The sequence below is a fragment of the Podarcis liolepis genome (assembly GCF_965112155.1).
Source record: "Podarcis liolepis genome assembly, chromosome: 10".
Classification (NCBI taxonomy): domain Eukaryota; kingdom Metazoa; phylum Chordata; class Lepidosauria; order Squamata; family Lacertidae; genus Podarcis; species Podarcis liolepis.
In genome coordinates, this window is record NC_139562.1 from 1,183,926 (window position 1) to 1,201,309 (window position 17,384).

General features: G+C 55.9%; 1 protein-coding gene across 1 annotated transcript in view; it reads left to right on the forward strand.

The window, feature by feature from the left end:
* SND1 (staphylococcal nuclease and tudor domain containing 1) overlaps nt 1-17,384 on the forward strand; it is a 222,995-nt gene that overhangs the window by 29,812 nt on the left and 175,799 nt on the right. Inside the window, exon 10 of the mRNA XM_083461073.1 lies at nt 5,320-5,433. Within this exon, the coding sequence (XP_083317199.1) occupies nt 5,320-5,433 (114 nt within the window). The remainder of the gene's footprint in view (nt 1-5,319; nt 5,434-17,384) is intronic.

The window sequence follows — 17,384 nt, forward strand, 5'->3', positions numbered from 1 at the left end:
GCACTGCGCTCTCAAGAAAGACTCCGCAGAGCCCTTGTGGCACCTGCAAGACATCTTTATTTGTTTGGGCACCAGCTTTTGTTGCCCCAGGTGCCCTTTTCTGCCTGCAAGCGGGCAGCAGGGAGCCGGTCCTTTGCCAGCCTCCACTGGCTCCAGCTCTGCCTCTCCGTGGCCCTTTCTCCTCATCTGTGCCTCGGATTAAGGAATTTGCCTAGCGATTCTCCAGCTGGGATTCCTGCATCACGGGGTTGGACTAGATGACTCTGGGGGCCCCTTCCAACCCCACAAATGCTCCTAGACCCCCCTCGCTTCCAGGCCTCTGCCTCCCAGTGTGTGGGAGAGACGGGCCCTCGGCCTGATCCTGCAATCTCTCCTTCTTCTGCTCTTTTGTGTGTTGTGTGTGTGTGTTTGTGTGTGTTCTGTTCCTCCTGCTGCCTCTAAAAGCCACTTAATTTGGCGGCGAAGGAAGGCGCGGCGCAAAGCCCCCTGGGCCGCCCAATCCTGGAGTGTCAGTTTTGGGTCCCTCTCCGCCTCTCCGCGAATTACGAGTGACAAGGAAAATCAGGACAGATGCCGGAGAGCTCTGAGTGCGAGCGGGCGGCCCCAGCCGCAGCCCCGCCAGCGCAAATCAATCTTCATGATGCTCTTGAGAGGCACATTAGAGGCACTTGCTGCTCTCTCCGCCAGGTTGGGGGGGGAAGTGGGGCAGGATCCGCTCCTGGAATGGGCCCCCCCTTCTTCTGGTTGTGATTGGCTGGAGGGCAGCTGCTGGGAGCCGTGGGCTTCCGATTCTGCTTGGTTTCTGAGTCTTGGTGGTCGGATGATGGGAGCTGGCCGGCCGGGGGGGGGGGGACACACAGGCAGGTGGCTTCAGGGGCGTCCCGGGGGGGGGAGGTGGGGAGAGCCCCCAAGGTCTGTGGTGGGTAGCAGGGAGTGGGAAGGGGGTGCGGTGAGCCCATAATGCCACCGGGCAGGCGATTGGAGGCCGTAGCTACATTTCGGGTCTTCTCAGCCTACGGGTACCGTCTGCTAACTTTGGCTGGACAGCATCCTCCTTCCTCACCAAGGCCGTCGTTAAACTGCGGAACTCCCTCCCACTGGAAGCAGTGGGCGCCACCCAAGTGGATGACTCTGAAAGAGGAGGAAAGAAATCCAGAGAGGGCTGTTGATGGCTCCTAGCCAAGACGCCTCTGCCCTGCCCTCCACAGTCTCTCTGGATGTGAGATTCCCGCTTGTGGGTTTCCTTTCCTGGGCAGAAGAGGGTGCTGGACTCGGTGGGCTTGATCCAGCCAGACTCCTCCTCTGAATGTTGTGATCTTATAAGCCGGCTTGAGGAGGGACTTTGAAGTGCCAGAAATGAGACTCCCAGCTCCAGAAGGTGTGAGGGGTGGGGATGTCAGGAGTTCAGCCTACACTCGAGTAGGACCCTGGCAGAGACACCTGCCCGAGTGGCATGTTCTCTCCCTCCTGGTCATTCGTTCGGGAGCTCCAAAAGCTTTCTTCAGCCTGAACATCACAGCGACCGATGCCAACCGACACCGGCACACTTAGGGATCTGCAGAGTCTTCGCAGTTTGCATAACAAATCACAGCATTTTGGCTAATCTACTTTATTTACATCTAAACACACACGGAGCACTGCAACATGGCTCCCTCTCTCTCTAGAATCAGACAGGAAAGACAAAAAACAAAGGACAATAGTCCCACTTCACGGAACACAGGAACACAAACATCCTGTCTCCATCACTTCCCACTCTGTGGAGTCAAAACATACACTGTCATGCGACAGACAACAATCTCATGGCTGCAATCACGGAGCAGGAATTCTAACAGGGGAGTCCCTTTTGGCCTCTTGGGGAGGCACCCAGAATCATTGGCACGGAGGGAGGGAAGCAGTTGTCCCCCTCTGGCCTGTAGAGGAGCGTGGAGCTCATCTCTGCTGGTCTCCCTTGTGGCTGGAGGGGGCTGGCTTGGCGTGGGGGGGGGCAGGGGAGGTTTGAGGTGTGAGGTGGAGCACATGCTTGCCGGCACACTATTCCAGGGCAAACCCTTCGTGGGGACTAGCAACGCATCATTTTTAAAAAATAAAAAACCCCTATCAGTAATTCAACTCTAATTCCAAAGCCCGGAGATGGGGAAGCCATGTAAGATTCGTGGGGGTCCCAGGGGACATCTGGTCCAGCTCCTTGCAGTGTTAGGAATCTCGACTAATTTGGGCAGGGATGTTGCTGTTCTGCTGCTGCATCCGGAGGGCCACGGGTCCCAATCCTGCCTTTAAAGCTACAGCTGTAGAATACCAGAATGCAGGGGGAATCGGAGGCTGGGGAGTGTCGCTTGGGTCTGCTGGGCTTGGTCCTGCATCTCATCTCCCTTGGGTGGGGGCTGGTGGGGGTTGGTGGGCCCCTCCTGGCCAGCGGGTGCAGGCGCCGGAGCCAAGGGCCACAGAGCGCAGCCTCCGTGTCAGCCTGCCCTGTCTCTCTGCTCCCGTTCTCCTCCTTTCCTCCCGTCAGGAATATGGAAATAGCTGCCTGCGCTTTGAGCAGAGCAGCACTTTGAAGTAGTAATTTACGGTAGTAATTTACTGTAAAACAAAGTCATTTGGAAAGCTTTTGGAAAGCATTTCACAAGCATTTAAAAAACGGAGTGATAACACGAATGCGGAAAGAGGAGCGTTGAGAGCCTCCTTTGAAACCAACGCTCTCAGCCCCAGCGGAGACCACGTGGCGGCTCTGGGGCTCCGCGGTTGGGGCTCCAGGCGCCGCTCCTCACGAGGAGACCCCAGGAGAAGCTCCGGCAGAGGCAAAGCGCCTCAGTTCCCCGCCCTGTCTGGAGGCGGCTGCTCCAAAAGAGGGTTTCGCCACGCAGGGAACGAGCTGTGTGTGAATCTCTGCGGGGCAGTGGGTCAGTGCGTCCGGCTGTGGACCACAAGGCTGGTGGTTTGAGATCCCCCCCGGGGCGGCTGTGGGCAGGATTCCAGGATTGCGGGGGTTGGACTAGATGACCCTCAGGGGTCCCTTCCGACTCTACAATGCTACATTTCACTATAATTCTGGGGGATTTGGGGGATCTAAGGAACTCTTGTGTGGTCATCTTGTGAGATGGTTTGGCAGCAGAAGGGTGGTGAAAGTGGGGGGGGGGCTGCCAGCTGAGACTCCTCCACTATGGATCAGGACGGCTCTTATCCTTGCTCTTGGTGGGGCTGCAGGGGAGCGTCTTCCTGAGAGGCAGGCCAGGGTGCAGGGGATCTCTGGTCTGCGGGGGGGGGGGGGGGAGACAGTCCTCCCCAGCCATTTTCTGTCACTTTTGTCCACCCCACCTCTCATTCTCTGTAGGAGTCTCTTCAGGCCTGTCTCCCAAAGGGCCAGGGGCTGTGAAGGCAGAGGCATAGAGGGGGCCCATTTTGTTGTGTTGTGTTGTGTTGTGTTGTGTTGTGTTGTGTTGTATTGCGTTGCGTTGCATTGGAAGAAGAAGAAGAAGAAGAAGAGGAAGAAGAAAATGATTTATTTATATGCCACCCTCCCTGGCCAGAACAGGCTCAGGGCGGCTAACATCAAAATACATGAGCTTTCGTGTGTATGCTCACTTCTTCAGATACAGTGGTGCCTCGCAAGATGAAAAGAATCCGTTCCGTGAGTCTCTTCGTCTTGCGGTTTTTTCGTCTTGCGAAGCAAGCCCATTAGCGGCTTAGCGGATCAGCTGATAAGCGGTTTAGTGGCTTAGCGGATCAGCTGATAAGCGGCTTAGCGGCTTGGGAAAAAGGGGGGGGAGAGGGGAAAAACCCCGCAGGAACTCGCAAGACATTTTCGTCTTGCGAAGCAAGCCCATAGGAAATTCGTTTTGCGAAGCACCTCCAAAACGGAAAACCCTTTCGTCTAGCGGGTTTTCCGTCTTGCGAGGCATTCGTTTTGCGGGGCACCACTGTACACTGAAACAAAATTCACCAGACCATTATGTAGGGATATCGCGGAGTGGACAGTGGGGTCCGGAGGGAGCACACTTTCCACCAGCAGGCAGCAACAATCTGCCTGCACGTGTGACCCTGGGGTGCAGGGAACCTCCCCCATACAAGCCACAGCTGTCTGGAACATCGTTCCCTCGGTTTGACCCTTTGCGGTCTCAGCAGTCAGCGGTGTCCTGTCTGTGACCATTTCCCTGAGACCTTTTGTCTCCTTCGTCATACACTGTGCAAGGGGAAAATGACACTGTGGAACAGGTGCCAAAATAGCTTTGTACCACCCCACGATCTCGGGAGGGAAGATGTGTAAAGGTCACAGCCCAAAAATGTATTTGCCTAGCTTGCATATTTGTCTCAATAAAAGGAGGCTCCACAGGAATGGTGGTAGCTCACTCGCTTCAGCCCACCTGTGCGCAGCTCACATGATGATCAACACCTGTCTTGGGCCTTCCCTTCACCCTTATATATAGTGAGGGGGGGGAGGGGTATTACTCAGAAGGGGGGTGGGAATGAGTGACTGGCTGATAGGTGTGGTCAACCTGTTGGCAACTGTTAAGGACTGCAATTGGTCTTACAGGAAAAAGCGAGGGGTGAGATGGTAGTAGGAGTACCTTTCTGAGAAAAACCCCACCGCAACCTCCCACGATATACAAGGGTCTGGTGACATCTGTTTCAGTGTATTTGAAGAATTATGCATGCACATGAAAGCTCATACCAAGAACTAACTTAGTTGGTCTCTAAGGTGCTACTGGAATGAATTTTTTTATTTTGTTTTGACTTCAGCAGACCAACATGGCTACCTACCTGTAATCAAAATACATAATACATTAAGACATAAAATTTAGGAATCGACTGAAATACAGCTTAAAATTGGATTAAAATCAAAATCAGATCAGATGGTTACCTGCAAATTATAACTATAGGGGTTGGGAACCTTAAGTACTCACGAGGCTCAGCTATTTATGTGAGCCGGCGAGAAGAGTTAGAGAGGCCACTTATATGCAGGGTCTTGTAAAAGAAGGGTCAGACACAGCCCTGACCAAAGGCCAGGCGGAACAGCTCCGTCTTGCAGACCCTGCGGAAAGATGTCAAGTCCCGCAGGGCCCTGGTCTCTTGCGACAGAGCGTCCCACCAGGCTGGGGCCAGGGCTGAAAAGGCCCTGGCTCTGGTCGAGGCCAGCCTAACCTCCTTGAGGCCCGGGACCTCCAAGATGTGCTGCCCATCCATGGATCTCAGGGTGGTTCAGAAAACAAAAGCACACAATGCGTAATAAAAACAAGAGCGAGGTCCCCTGATCCCCGCCTCTCCCAAGCCCATGGCTGCCGGCCGGTTCTGACCTCTGGCTTTGCTCCTCTCCTCCCGCAGGTGATGCAGGTGCTGAACGCAGACGCCATCGTGGTGAAACTCAACTCGGGCGACTACAAAACGGTCCACCTCTCCAGCATCCGTCCCCCTCGGCTGGAAGGCGAAGGCACCCAGGTAGGCTGCGCCCGGGGAAGGGCTCCTGCAGGGGGGGAGGCTGCGTCTGTTGGGCAAGGGGAGGCTGGCTGAAAATCCACTTTCTTGCGTGTCATCCCATTTCCAGGAGAGCCTCTGTCTGAAGAGGGGCAGTTTTGGGGGGAGGAGGGACTGCCCACTGTTTGCCCCATTGCTTCCCGCCCCCCGATGTCTCAGTCTCTCCACTGCCACGAGTGGGCCTAAGAACCGTGGACGTTTGTTCAAAGTGACCCCATATCTCGGCTTTGGAAAGGGATGTGTGGCTGGCAGCGGAGTCTCTGCCGAGTCTTTCTGGATTATTGCTGTGGGGACCCTACAGTTTTGTAGAGCCTTTTGGGCCGGTCGCTCTCCGAGAAGCTCAGGGCAGTCACCAGTGGCAGCCGTGGCTTGTGAGCCCTGGGAATCCTTGATGGTGGTCTTCCGCTTGGCTTGGAGGGGGGGAAGGGCAGCCTCCTTTTCCTCCTGAGAATGAAGCCTGGGTCCTCCATCTCCCCACTCCATTGGGCTGAGAAAAGGCAGAGGGATGGTTGGCTGGAGGCCTCGAAACAGACTGCACATGCCTGGCCTGGAGAAGAAGGCCATAGATCCATAGAATCAGAGATTGGTAGAGTTGGGAGGTACAGCAAGGATCATCCATTCCAACCCCCATCAGTGCAGGAATCTCAGCAAAGCCATTTAATGAGATGTAATGAGGTTGAGGGTACGTTTTATCATATGTGGTGGTTTGTTACTTCCGGGTCGCCGCGGGATGCAACCTGAAAACACCTGAAAACACACAACCTGAAGCAAATGTAACATGAGGTATGACTGTACAGTGGTACCTCTGGTTACGAACAGGATCCGTTCCGGAGGCCTGGCTGTATCCCCAAAAATTTGTAGCCGGAGTCTCCCTTCTGCGCACTGCGCGACTGAGCGCTTTTGTGCATGTGCGCATGGCAAAGCCCGGAAGCATACACTTCTGGGTTTGCCGTGTTCGCAACCCGAGGATTGCATTACCCAATGGTAACATAACCCAAGAGTCCACTGTATAATGCATTGGAAAAAAGTGTTTAAAAGTACCGTTCCAAAAATAACCAGAGTCCTTTTTGCTGGGGATAATTCAGAGGGAAATTCCCAGGTGCCAGAAAAGACTATTTATGTCTGCTGCTACTGTGGCCCGTGTTTTCCTAGCCCCCAAATGGAAAACGAGTGAGGTCCCAACCAAAGAATTGTGTTCATTTAAAAATGCCGGTAGCATTGAGTGGAAGTAAGTTCTGATGGTTGTAACAATGGATTACTGAGCGGTTTAGTTTAGGTAAAATATGCAGGGATGGATGGTACGCAAAATGAACCACGGAAAGAGAAGAAGAGAAGTCATTGATTTAAGGCTGCATCTCACCTTGGCTGGGTTTCAACATAAGAGACCTAGAAGTTGCGGGAGAAATTATTCTGATACGCTGGCACTGAGTTAGTTGGATTTGGGTTTCTGTCTGTTGCCGCAGGCGATGGCTTCGGGGTCCTCGCCTGCTTTTGGTCCCTAGGTTTTCTGTTTCATGAGTTTATTCGCGTTCTTCCGCCTGAAAAACACCCCGTGCCGTTTAAACTGAAAAACAGTAAAGGATAGCGAACCACCAAGCGCCTTGGAAATCAGTCCCTGAGTGTTGGGACCCCCGTCTTTCCCCAAATGCTTGTCTGGTGAGCTGCCCTGCCTGCCTCCAGTGGGAGACAGGGGCGGGGGGGGGGTCTTCCTTGGCAGAGGCCGGTCTCTCTGCTTCCTCCCCCCCCCCGGCAGGCCTTCGCTGTTCCTGGAGGCTCCATCACAAGTCGAGATTTGGTTATATTGGCAGATAAATTTTCTTCATAAAGGCTGCCTTTATTGGGCTGCGGAGTTTTGCTCGCCCCGGGGGGCTCCCCCTTCCTCTCCTGCCTCCGTGTGCCCCCCACCTAGATGTGCTCCATCCCTCCGGAGCGGATTTTGAAGGTTCAACGGGGGGGGGCACGTGGAGGTGGGAGGAGAAAGCGAGAGTGGAAGCCTGTTTCGCCCCTTGTCTTTTCAGGCCCTTTGAATGGTTTCTTCTCGATTCGTTTATTGCTTTCCGGGCCCTTGGCTGCCGCTGGATCTTTATCGAGAGCTGCTTTGAATATTACCCAACATGGACAGAAACTTCTGGTCCTTCCAGCCCCCCCCCCCGGGCTGCATGCGACCCACAATTTTTTATTTTTAAAAGCTCCGTTGTTCACAGGGGCACCGTTGTTAAAGCCCCATTTAATGTGAGGATGGGTGGAGTGGGGGGGAGTCTGGTTGTGGGGAGCACAACGGGGGCCAAATGCCGGGAAAGGAGGGCAGGGTGGGATGAGGGAGGGGTGCGCATTGTGTGTGGGGTGTCTCTGCCCCCCCAAGGCTCCCTTGCCACAAGGAGATGGAGCCTTGTGCTAGAAAAGGTCCTCTATCCCTCCCTGTTCCCTGGCAAGGAGCAGGTGATCTAATTTGTGCAATTACGTTCCATTGTTCTCTTGCCCAGTGGCCAAAGCTGGGTGGTTCTCAAAGCAAATTACCCTTTTTAAAATAAAATAAAAAACCATCAATTTTTCAGCGGGAGCCTGAGGCCCCTTGCAGGGTGCGGGCCCTGCTGGAGTCTCTCATAGCAGCCGCATCGCTGCGACCACTGGGCTCTCCTGTCGAGAGAGCCGTTGGCCTTTTCCATTGCCTCTCTCTGACCTCACAGGGCCCCAGACGTACAAATCACTCCAGTGTGCAAATCTCACCGGAGCAAGTGAGTTTTGCACATGCAGATCAGCTGCTGCTTTTGGGAAGGAGCTCTCTGTCTCCGTCCCGCTTGGATAAGGAACCGGGAGGTTTCCAAGGGCCTCTCAGCAGCACCCGCTCATCCCGTTGCCACGAGGCTTCCTTGGAAATTTGGTGCCGGGCGCTGCGCTGAGGTTCCTTCACCTGCTTTTGTGGCTTGGGAGGGTGGGCGAAGGAGGCGCAGCGAGGAACAGCCCCCGCAGTCGAGAGAGGAGGACGAGGATAATTGGAGGGCAGGCGCTCGCTTGTGTTTTGGCCCGGAACGGATCGGGACATTAATTCCTGCAGGCTCCTCTTGGAGTGGAAGGAGGGCTGGAGTTCCTTGCAAGGGGGGTTTTGCGAGTGGGGAACTGGAGGGAGGGTCTTCTAGACCTCAGATGGTGTGCGCAGAGTTTCTCCATAAGAACGTGAAGCGCCTTTTGGGTCAGGCCAAGGGAGGCATCGTCCTGTTCTCCAATTTGTCATCATCACACTTAATTTGTATACTGTCTTTCTATCTTACAATACCCAAGGTGGTTTACAAGCTGAGGAAACAAAGAATGTACACCTCATAACGGGTTGGCAACCTAAGGCCCACGGGGCACAAGCGGCTCACGGGGGTCGTTTAACCAGCCCACGCGCTGCCCCCCAACCAAGCTGCCTGCTTGGTGAGTCCCCGCCCGCTGAGCTAAACTGGCGCAGCGTGGCACGGGGACTCGCTTCTGCGGCGCTGGAAATGGCAGATGCCGGAAAATGCATCTGTGCAGACACCAGAAATCACGGGCGCTCGTGCACATGCGCAGTCTGGCCCACGGAGGAATCCCCGCTGGAGTGAACCGGCAAGGTAAACCTTGCTGACCCCGCCTTATACAGTGGTATCTCTGGATGGGAACGGGATCTGTTCTGGAGCCCCGTTCGCATCCTGAAGCCAACGCAACCTGCGTCCGCGCATCTGTGCGTGTGCGGGTTGCGTTTTGCTGCTTCCACGCATGCGCGTGACATCATTTTGACCGTCTGCCCATGCACGCATGGCAAAACCCAGAAGTAACGCACTCTGGTACTTCCGGTTCACCGCGGAGTGCAACCCAAAAATACTTAACTTGAAGCACATTTATCCTGAGGTATGACTGTACAAAAGTGTGATAATAAGACAGAACTTTAAAATAAGCAACCTACATCAAATAAAGTAACATTCAACAATCATTAGAATAGTATAGAATAATAATCTCAGCATATAAAAATTAAACAGAAACCCACGCTTAACAATTGCAATAAATAATTTCTAGACTGCAATCAGTGAAACTACGGCAAGCCACAGAGCACAAAATAATACAGTACAAATTGAGAAGCAGGGGCTGGAGGGTGGGGCAAGGCCTTGCCTGGTGAAGTCTCTCCCCTCTCCACTTATCACGGAAACCTGCAAGAGGGCACTCAGGGGCTAGGGTGGGGCTTGGATCCCGCTTGCTGGTTTTGCCAAGGCAGCTGCTTTGATGCCGGCCTGGACGGGCCCTTGGTCTGACCCAGCAGACGCAGGCAGGATCCGAGCGCCGCTTCCAGGTATCCTGAATCCTTGCTGCCTCTGACCCGGATGCAGAGCAGAGCCAACGCGGCTGGCGTCTTTTAAATTTTGTTTTCTTTCATTAGGTTGATGTACCCGCCCTTCATCAAAAGGTCTCAGGGTGGTTCATGAGATAAAGCACAAGATAAAAGCACAAGTAAATAGAACAGAAGCAACAGAACAGTAACACTCCCCCCCCAAAAAAACAACCCCCCACATTTAAAAGGATGTGGAATATCAGTCAGCCAAAGGCTTGGCTGAAGCGAGTTGTTTTCTCCTGGAGCCTAAAACACAGACAATGATGCTGCCATCAACAGCCCCCTCCTCCATGATTTTGTCACATTTTCATAGAGTTGTAGAGTCAGAAGGGACCCCGGGGGCCATCTAGTCCAACCCCCTCCCGCCAGGAATGTCTACAGAGTCATCCCTGACAGGTGGCCACCCAGCCTCTGCTGAAAAACCTCCAAGGAAGGAGAGCCCACCGGAAGGAGAGCTTGGAGGCCGTCGCTGCCTCTTGTGGCAAGGAGTTCCGCAGTTTCAGCCAAGCTTTTATTTGCCCTGACTCTTCCAGGCTTCAGCTCCGTGGGAAGGCCTCAAGTTTTCCTGTTAGTCGAGGTGGAGGCAAACGCCTCTCTCCTCTGCGTCTTCACGCCTTGCAGTATTTTATTGCCTTTTCTTGGCGGCTGTAACGCAGGCCGTGTGGGGCTGCCCAGGGAGCCAGGCTTTTTGCAGCAGAGGAGGCTTCTCCTTGGCCCCTGTGGGACTGCCATGCTGGACTACAGGGGCACCCCTTGGCCTGATCCTGCCACAATCAGGCTCTCCTCTTGCTGCTGCTGCCAGTCAGGGTAGGTAAGCATGGCGAGGCAGCTTTTGATGCTCCCAAGAGTCAGACGAGGTCTTTGCCTGTGAAAAGCAATGTTTGGAAAGGCTGTGTGTGTGGCAAAATCATGGAGGGGAGTCATTCCACACCAGAGGCCCCCTTGTGCTGGGGGTGGCGTGGGGCTAAGCCCCCAAACCGTGGGGCGTTGGGGGAGCGCAGCCGGGAGCCTTGGAAGTGCCTCAGCACCCGGTGAGCTCATCCGCTCTAAAGACAATGGATTTTTAGCGGGTTTTTCCCTAAAGGGAGAAAGCTTTGAAATGTTGCTGTGCATATATTGAAAGAGATTATGAAGCTCATATGTGAAGAGACAAAAGGTTTAAGAGATGGAGATAAGGAACGGTGCTGGCTGGGTTGCAGGAGGCGGGAGGCGATTAAGTCCGGGGAAGGCTGATGCCAGAGATGGTGGAGATCAGGCGGGAGGCAGGGATAAGGGGGGGCGAAGGTGAAGTGCCCTGCAAAGAGAGCGGCAGGAATAGCGGGCGGCGGGGGGGGGGTAGCTGCCAGAAGAGGGCTGTGGATGCAGAGGGAGACAGTCAGGAGCCAAGCTGTGAACCACGGAAGGGAAGGGATTGGGCCCTGCTTCCTCGCCATGCTGGAAGGTGGGGGCAAGGCATTGGGTTGGCAAAAGAAGAGTTGAGAGGTGCCAAGGCATAATTTGGAGAGCGAGCAAGATCAGGCACCTCCTTTGGGGCCACCGCTGAGAAGGCCCCGCCCGGCCTGCTTGCCAGCCTAATGGATCCCCCTGCTGGACACGCCAGTGGGACCTCAGGCGTTCACCTTAGACTAGGGGCCAAGTCATGCAAGCGGTCATTAAGGCAGTCCTGTCCGTACCCACTTGGGGTGTGAATGGGTCATGCCAGCGCTTTCCCAGCCATGAGAAACTCCCCTGGATTTTCTGCACAAGAAACAAGGAAAGCTGCCAGGAGAGAAGCAGTTCAGAGTGGGAACTGTGGCAAGGAGGACCTCACGTCCATAATCTCTTTGGCCTCAGTCAGAAGGGGCCCCTGACGCCCCTTGCAGGGCAGGTCTATTCAAAAAGGGGGGGGCTCTTGTTCATGGGAGTGTCTCAACCCCCTTCGTTCAGCCCGGACACTGAGGTCCAGCTCTGAGGGCCTTCTGGCGATTCCCTCGCTGGAAGAAGCAAAGCTACAGGGAACCAGGCAGAGGGCCTTCTCGGTGGTGGCACCTGCCCTGTGGAACGCCCTCTCTTCGGATGTCAAAGAGAAAAACAACTGCCAGACTTTTAGAAGACATCTGAAGGCAGCCCTCTTTAGGGAAGCTTTTAATGTTTGATGCATTACGGTATTTTAATATTTTGTTGGAAGCCGCCCAGAGTGGCTGGGGAAGCCCAGCCAGATGGGAGGGGTATAAATAATAAATTATTATTCTTATTAGGGAGGGTTTTAAGCAGAATCTGGATGGCCATCATCAGGGATGCTCTAGCGGGGATTTCTGAACTGCAGGGGGTTGGACTGGATGACCTTTGGGGTCCCTTCCATCTGTGATTGGGGTAAGAGAGATGAAACTGATCTGCTGAAATGCAACATAAAAATTATTTTTGATGCGATATACTACAATGCTGCTGCTCAGATTTCAGAGCCTTTGTCTAGGATCTTTGAGAATCCTTGGAGAACAGGTGAGCTCCCTGAAGACCAGAGGTGGGCAACGGTTGTCCCCATCTTCAGAAAGGGGGGGGGGGGAGAGGAAGACCCAGGTGACTCCTAGAACAGAGAATTCAACAGCTGGTCTGTGAGGACCTAGGAAAGGACGCTGCGATTACTAAGACCCAGCATGGGCCTCTCAAAATTAAGCTATGCCAGACCAATCTGATTGCTTCATTTGATGGAATTACAAACTTGGTGGATCAGGGGAACTCTGTGGACATCGTATATCTTGATTTCAGCAAGGCTTTTGACAAGACCCCCCCATGATAGCTGGTGAAATGTGTGTTGAACGAGGTCACGGTTGACTGACTGAACCCAAAGAGTTCTCCTTTCCTCGTCATCAAGGGGAAAAGTGCCCAGTGGGGGCCACGGGGTTCTGCCTGGGCCGGTTGTTGCTCAACGTATGTATAAACAACAATTGAGGGGATGCTGGGACTCTGGGCAGCACCAGGCAGCAGCTGCTCCCGGTTGTGGAGACCTGGCCGGTGGCCACAGAGAGGGTGGGCAGGAGCCCTGGCCTGGGTGGCGTGAGGATGGCAGGGGCTTGCCTGGCCTCGGGGAGTTCTGGAGGTATTGGGGAGGGGGCTGTGGGCTTGTGTGGGGAGGCACTGGGGGTGGCCCAGTGCAAGGCAAGGAGGGGGCTTTGCAACCTTGGCACGGGGTCCCTGTCCATTGCCCCCGCTGGGCTGGCCTGACTCTGTGCTGCCTCCGCCGCAGCGTCTGGAGCTCCTGGGAGGGCGAGTGGCTTCTGGTACCATAGATGGAAACTGACAAACTGAAAATTCGGTGTAATAAACTCCTGCCGCCTTTCATCTCCTGCCTGCGTCACCCTGCGCCAAATGAAATCTGAGTGCAGGAGTCAGTCAGAGCGGCTGAGATCTCCCATGGCGGGCGCCTGGAGGTGGGTCCCTGGCCCCCGTGCCCCCTCCCCAGATGCCCACTTCTCTGGCAGAGTTTGGAGGCAGCAGGTGGCTGGGAGGAGCGGACTGACTTCCAGTGCCCCTCTCCCTAGGGGGCGCTTCCCCCCCACCTCCTGCTTGCGCCCAGGCGGTGTGGCCTGCCAGCCTGTGCCCACGTGGTGCGTTGCTGGGCCTCTGTTCCCTGGGAAAGCCTTGCGCCAGGCCAGCGTTGCCTTTTCCTGGCTCCGCAGGGTGTGCCCTCCAACAGGGCACCCTGCACACCTGCTTGGCGCCTGCAGAAGGCGCCAGGCTCGATCCCCGCTGGTGGCATCTGTAGGGCAGAGCTGGGGGTGCTGGTCCTGCCAGTCCGTGCGGGCAGCCCTGGGCTGGATCGGGCAGCGCGTCTGACTTCGACACCGGATTCTTCTGCCCCCTCTGCTGCGGCTGCGCTCTGGCAAGTCTGGGGAAGAGCCGTATTTTATCCAAACTCCATTAAACAGCCGTCATTGCCATCTCTTCCCTGCCCTGTCATTTGCTGATTATGAAGATATTTATGTGGCGCTGGGAGCTCTCTTTTAAATAAGTGAGCGGAGAATGGCTTCGCCTCTCCTTCCTCCAGCGCCAGCCAAGGGGCTCCTTCCTGGGGAGGGGGGCCGTGGGGCGATGCCCAGCCTCCAGAGCCCGAGGGCTGGGCTGGCGGAGAGGAGGACCCCTCTAGCGCTCTCAGCTGGGGGGCCCTGGCCTGGCGCCCGGGGAGGAGGCGGAGGGGAGAGGGGGCTCAGGTGGGGGCCGGCCTCCCTTCAGAGCCTTTGGAGGCAGCTGGCAGTCATCTGACCAGGATACCTGCCGTCGCTTCAGGCTGCCTCTTCTGGAGTGGTGGCTTATTCTCCTTGCCGGTTTAAAAATAGCGATTCTGAAGGTCTCAAATCACACAGCGCTTTAAGAATTGCCAGCCTCTACTTGGGAAGCCACCGCTTTCCCTGCAGCAAAGAGGGCAGCTTGCAATCGCTGCGCCTCCAACCAGCTCCTGCTCTCCGAGCCCCACGGAGGAGGAGGAGGAGGGGCAGCCCTCCCAGGAAACAAGGGGTGGGTGGGGGTACTCTGCTGCCCCCCCCCCCACTCCTTGGTTATTTGGTGCAAGAATCTTTGGCTTGCAGCAACGGCAGAAGCCGCCTTCTGCCCCCAGCGCTGAAAAGAGGATCGTTCTCTTCTGCGCGTGACGCTCACGCTTGCTGCAAATTAATTAACCTGGAAGCTTCTCACTTGCCGTTAGTCACACTCTGTGGTCCTTTTCAGGGGGGCTCCTGGAAGCACCTTCCTCCAGGAGGGGGGTGTCTGTGGGGCAGGAGTGGGGGCTTGCAACCTCTCTTTGCTACTAGTAAGTAGCTTTGCGCCTTTTTGAAGCTGCTGTTTGTGTGTGTGGAAAGAGAGATTCCTGCTGGGCCTTTTGCTTGAGAACCTAAGACGAGCCCGCTGGATCCGGCCCATGGCCCTTCTAGTCCAGCCTTCTGTTCTCACAGTGGCTGACCCTTTGCCCCAGTGGGGAACCTGCAAGCAGGATCTCCGCCCAAGAGCCGCTCTCCCAGCAGATTCAGAAGCATAGCTGCTCCTGTGGGAGGGAGTTCCACAGGTTCCCTAGGCGCTGCCTCTTCCTGCGGGGCAAACTCTGCTGGTGGGTGGAGCCAGGCAATTGCCGCTGCCAGTCTTCGGCCACGAGATCCCTCTGCCCGTTGCCCTGTTCCGTCAGGCCCTGGATTTGGGAGCGTTTGCCATGAAGCGGCATCCCGGCGCTTGCGGAGCCATGAAAGATTAACCAGAGCGGCTTCTCGCCTCCGTGAAATTGCGTGGCAAGGATCACGGGAAGCTACTCGTGTAAGGGAGCTGATGGCAGCTGCCTCTCATCTGCCGCTGTGGCTCTCCGGGAGAAGCGCTCGCTCTGCCTGCGCCCGAGTGCCGGGCGTTTGGGGGCACGGAGGCCGGCGGGGAGGCAGGGTGCGAATCCTCCCAAGCGGCGGCAGCCTCGTCAATATTTAACGGGAGGCCGAGTCGCTTTCCAGGAAGCTGCTGCGCACGAACCTCCTTGTGCCCCCGAGGCGGAATTGCTCTCTCTAGTGGAAAAGTGATTAGTTTGCACAACTCTCCCGTGTCCCCTCTGCATTTTCTCTCCCCGGTTTCTCGGTCTCTGTGTGCAACCGAGGGGGCGGGGGGGGGGCAGGGATGCGAGCTGCATTTTAGGCAGCCTCTGTGTCGTCTGCAAGAGAGGGGGAGAGGCTCTGCCAAGCGGGGGCTTTGGGGGGCTCCTTGCCGTTCCGCTGCTAAGAGGTGGACCCTTCCTGTTTTGGGGACATCTGGTTATGCAGGGTTGGGGCCCCCCATCCCATTCCTGGATCACTTTGGGTTTTCTCCTGGTTCACCTGGAGCCATTTCGAGGTTGGAGGAAGTCACAGCACGAAGGGGGCACCTGCTGGTTAGAGACTGGAGTATCCCTGAAGAGGAGGAATTTGCAGAATCGTATTATGGTGCTGGAGGAGACTCTGGAGAGTCCCATGGACTGCAAGAAGATCCAACCTCTCCATTCTGAAGGAAATCAGCCCTGAGTGCTCACTGGAAGGACAGATCCTGAAGCTGAGGCTCCAATACTTTGGCCACCTCAGGAGGAGAGAAGACTCCCTGGAAAAGACCCTGATGTTGGGGAAGATGGAGGGCACAAGGAGAAGGGGACGACAGAGGACAAGATGGTGGGACAGTGTTCTCAAAGCTACCAGCATGAGTTTGACCAAACTCTGGGAGGCAGTGGAAGACAGGAGGGCCTGGCGTGCTCTGGTCCAGGGGGTCACGAAGAGGTGGACACGACTAAACGACTCAACAACAAAAACAGCATTGCAGAGTTGGAAGGGACTCCGAGGGTCATCCAGTCCAGCCCTCTGCGTTGCAGGAATCACAGCTAAAGGGCCCCTGACAGAGGGCCCCCCAGTATCTCTTTAAAAGGAAGCTGACTCCACCACCTTCTGTGGGAGACCATTCCGCTGCTGAACGGCTTTTAACACCAGACAGTTCTTCCTTTCTTGTCACTTGAAGCCATGGGTTCGAGTCCTACCCTCCGGAGCTGGCTCCATCCTCCGTGTGACAGCCCTTAAGATATTTGAAGACGGCTATCACGTCTCCTCTTTTCCAGGCTCAACAGACCCTCCACCTCGGCAGTCCTCCTCCTCTGCCCCCCTTCCAGCTTTCGCCTCTGGTTCCAGGCAGTGTCTGTTGAGTTAGGGGTGGGGGTGAATGTGGGATCCTTGCTCGATAGATGGGCGTTCCTGGCAGTCCTGGCACAGACTCTGGCCCTGAAGCAGCCCTCACTGAGCGGCCTGGCTTTGCCGAGGGAGGAGGGGCGCTGCTGTTGGTGGCAGCAGCAGCCGTGCGACCCCATTTCCTCACCCCCTCCCCTACGAGCCGTGGGCTGGGAGCCTGGGTGCTGCGTGGGGCTGCAGGGTGCAGCTGGGAGCTGTTTGTGGGCCTTGCAGGCTCCCTGGCCGTCCGGGGCGTCCAAATCTCAGCATCTGATTTTTGCTTCCGGCCGGGATTTCTGGCTGCAGGCCACTTTCGTCCTCCAGATAGCTAAAAGCCTCTCCGCTTTCGAGCTGAGCAAGCCGGGGGCCTTGTCTCTCTGAGTGAATTAATAGCGAGATCTGCCATTGGGCAGCCCAAGTCCTGACCTATTTTAAGGCGAAGGAGGGGATGAGACGAGCCAGGTTGTGCCAAGGCACTGGAAGGAAAAGAGGGCCTCTGCAGCGTCTGCCGTTCAGAGCGCGAGGCCAGGCCCTCCCAGGCTCCTGCTCTTTTGCCGTGCCAGGCAGGCTCCAGGCAGGCCGCCCTGGGTGCGGGCAGGCACTGCCAGCCCCAAAGTGGCGAGAGGCAGGCAGATAATCCGGGAGAAAGCTATCCTGGGTCGTGTCCAGGGGGTACTGCTGCCTACCTGAGAATTCGCACTCGGAAGCCGAAGGCTGGTGACCTTTTAGCACCCTGGGAACAGAGTAAGCTCCCTCCTCCAGGAAAGAGTGGCAGAATGCTCCTTCAAGGCAGGGAGGGATGGGTGAGAGGAGCACCATCGCCATAGCAACCGAAGGGACCTGCCGCTTGGAAGCGAAGCATCCTTCGCGGAGGAGCGCATCACCAG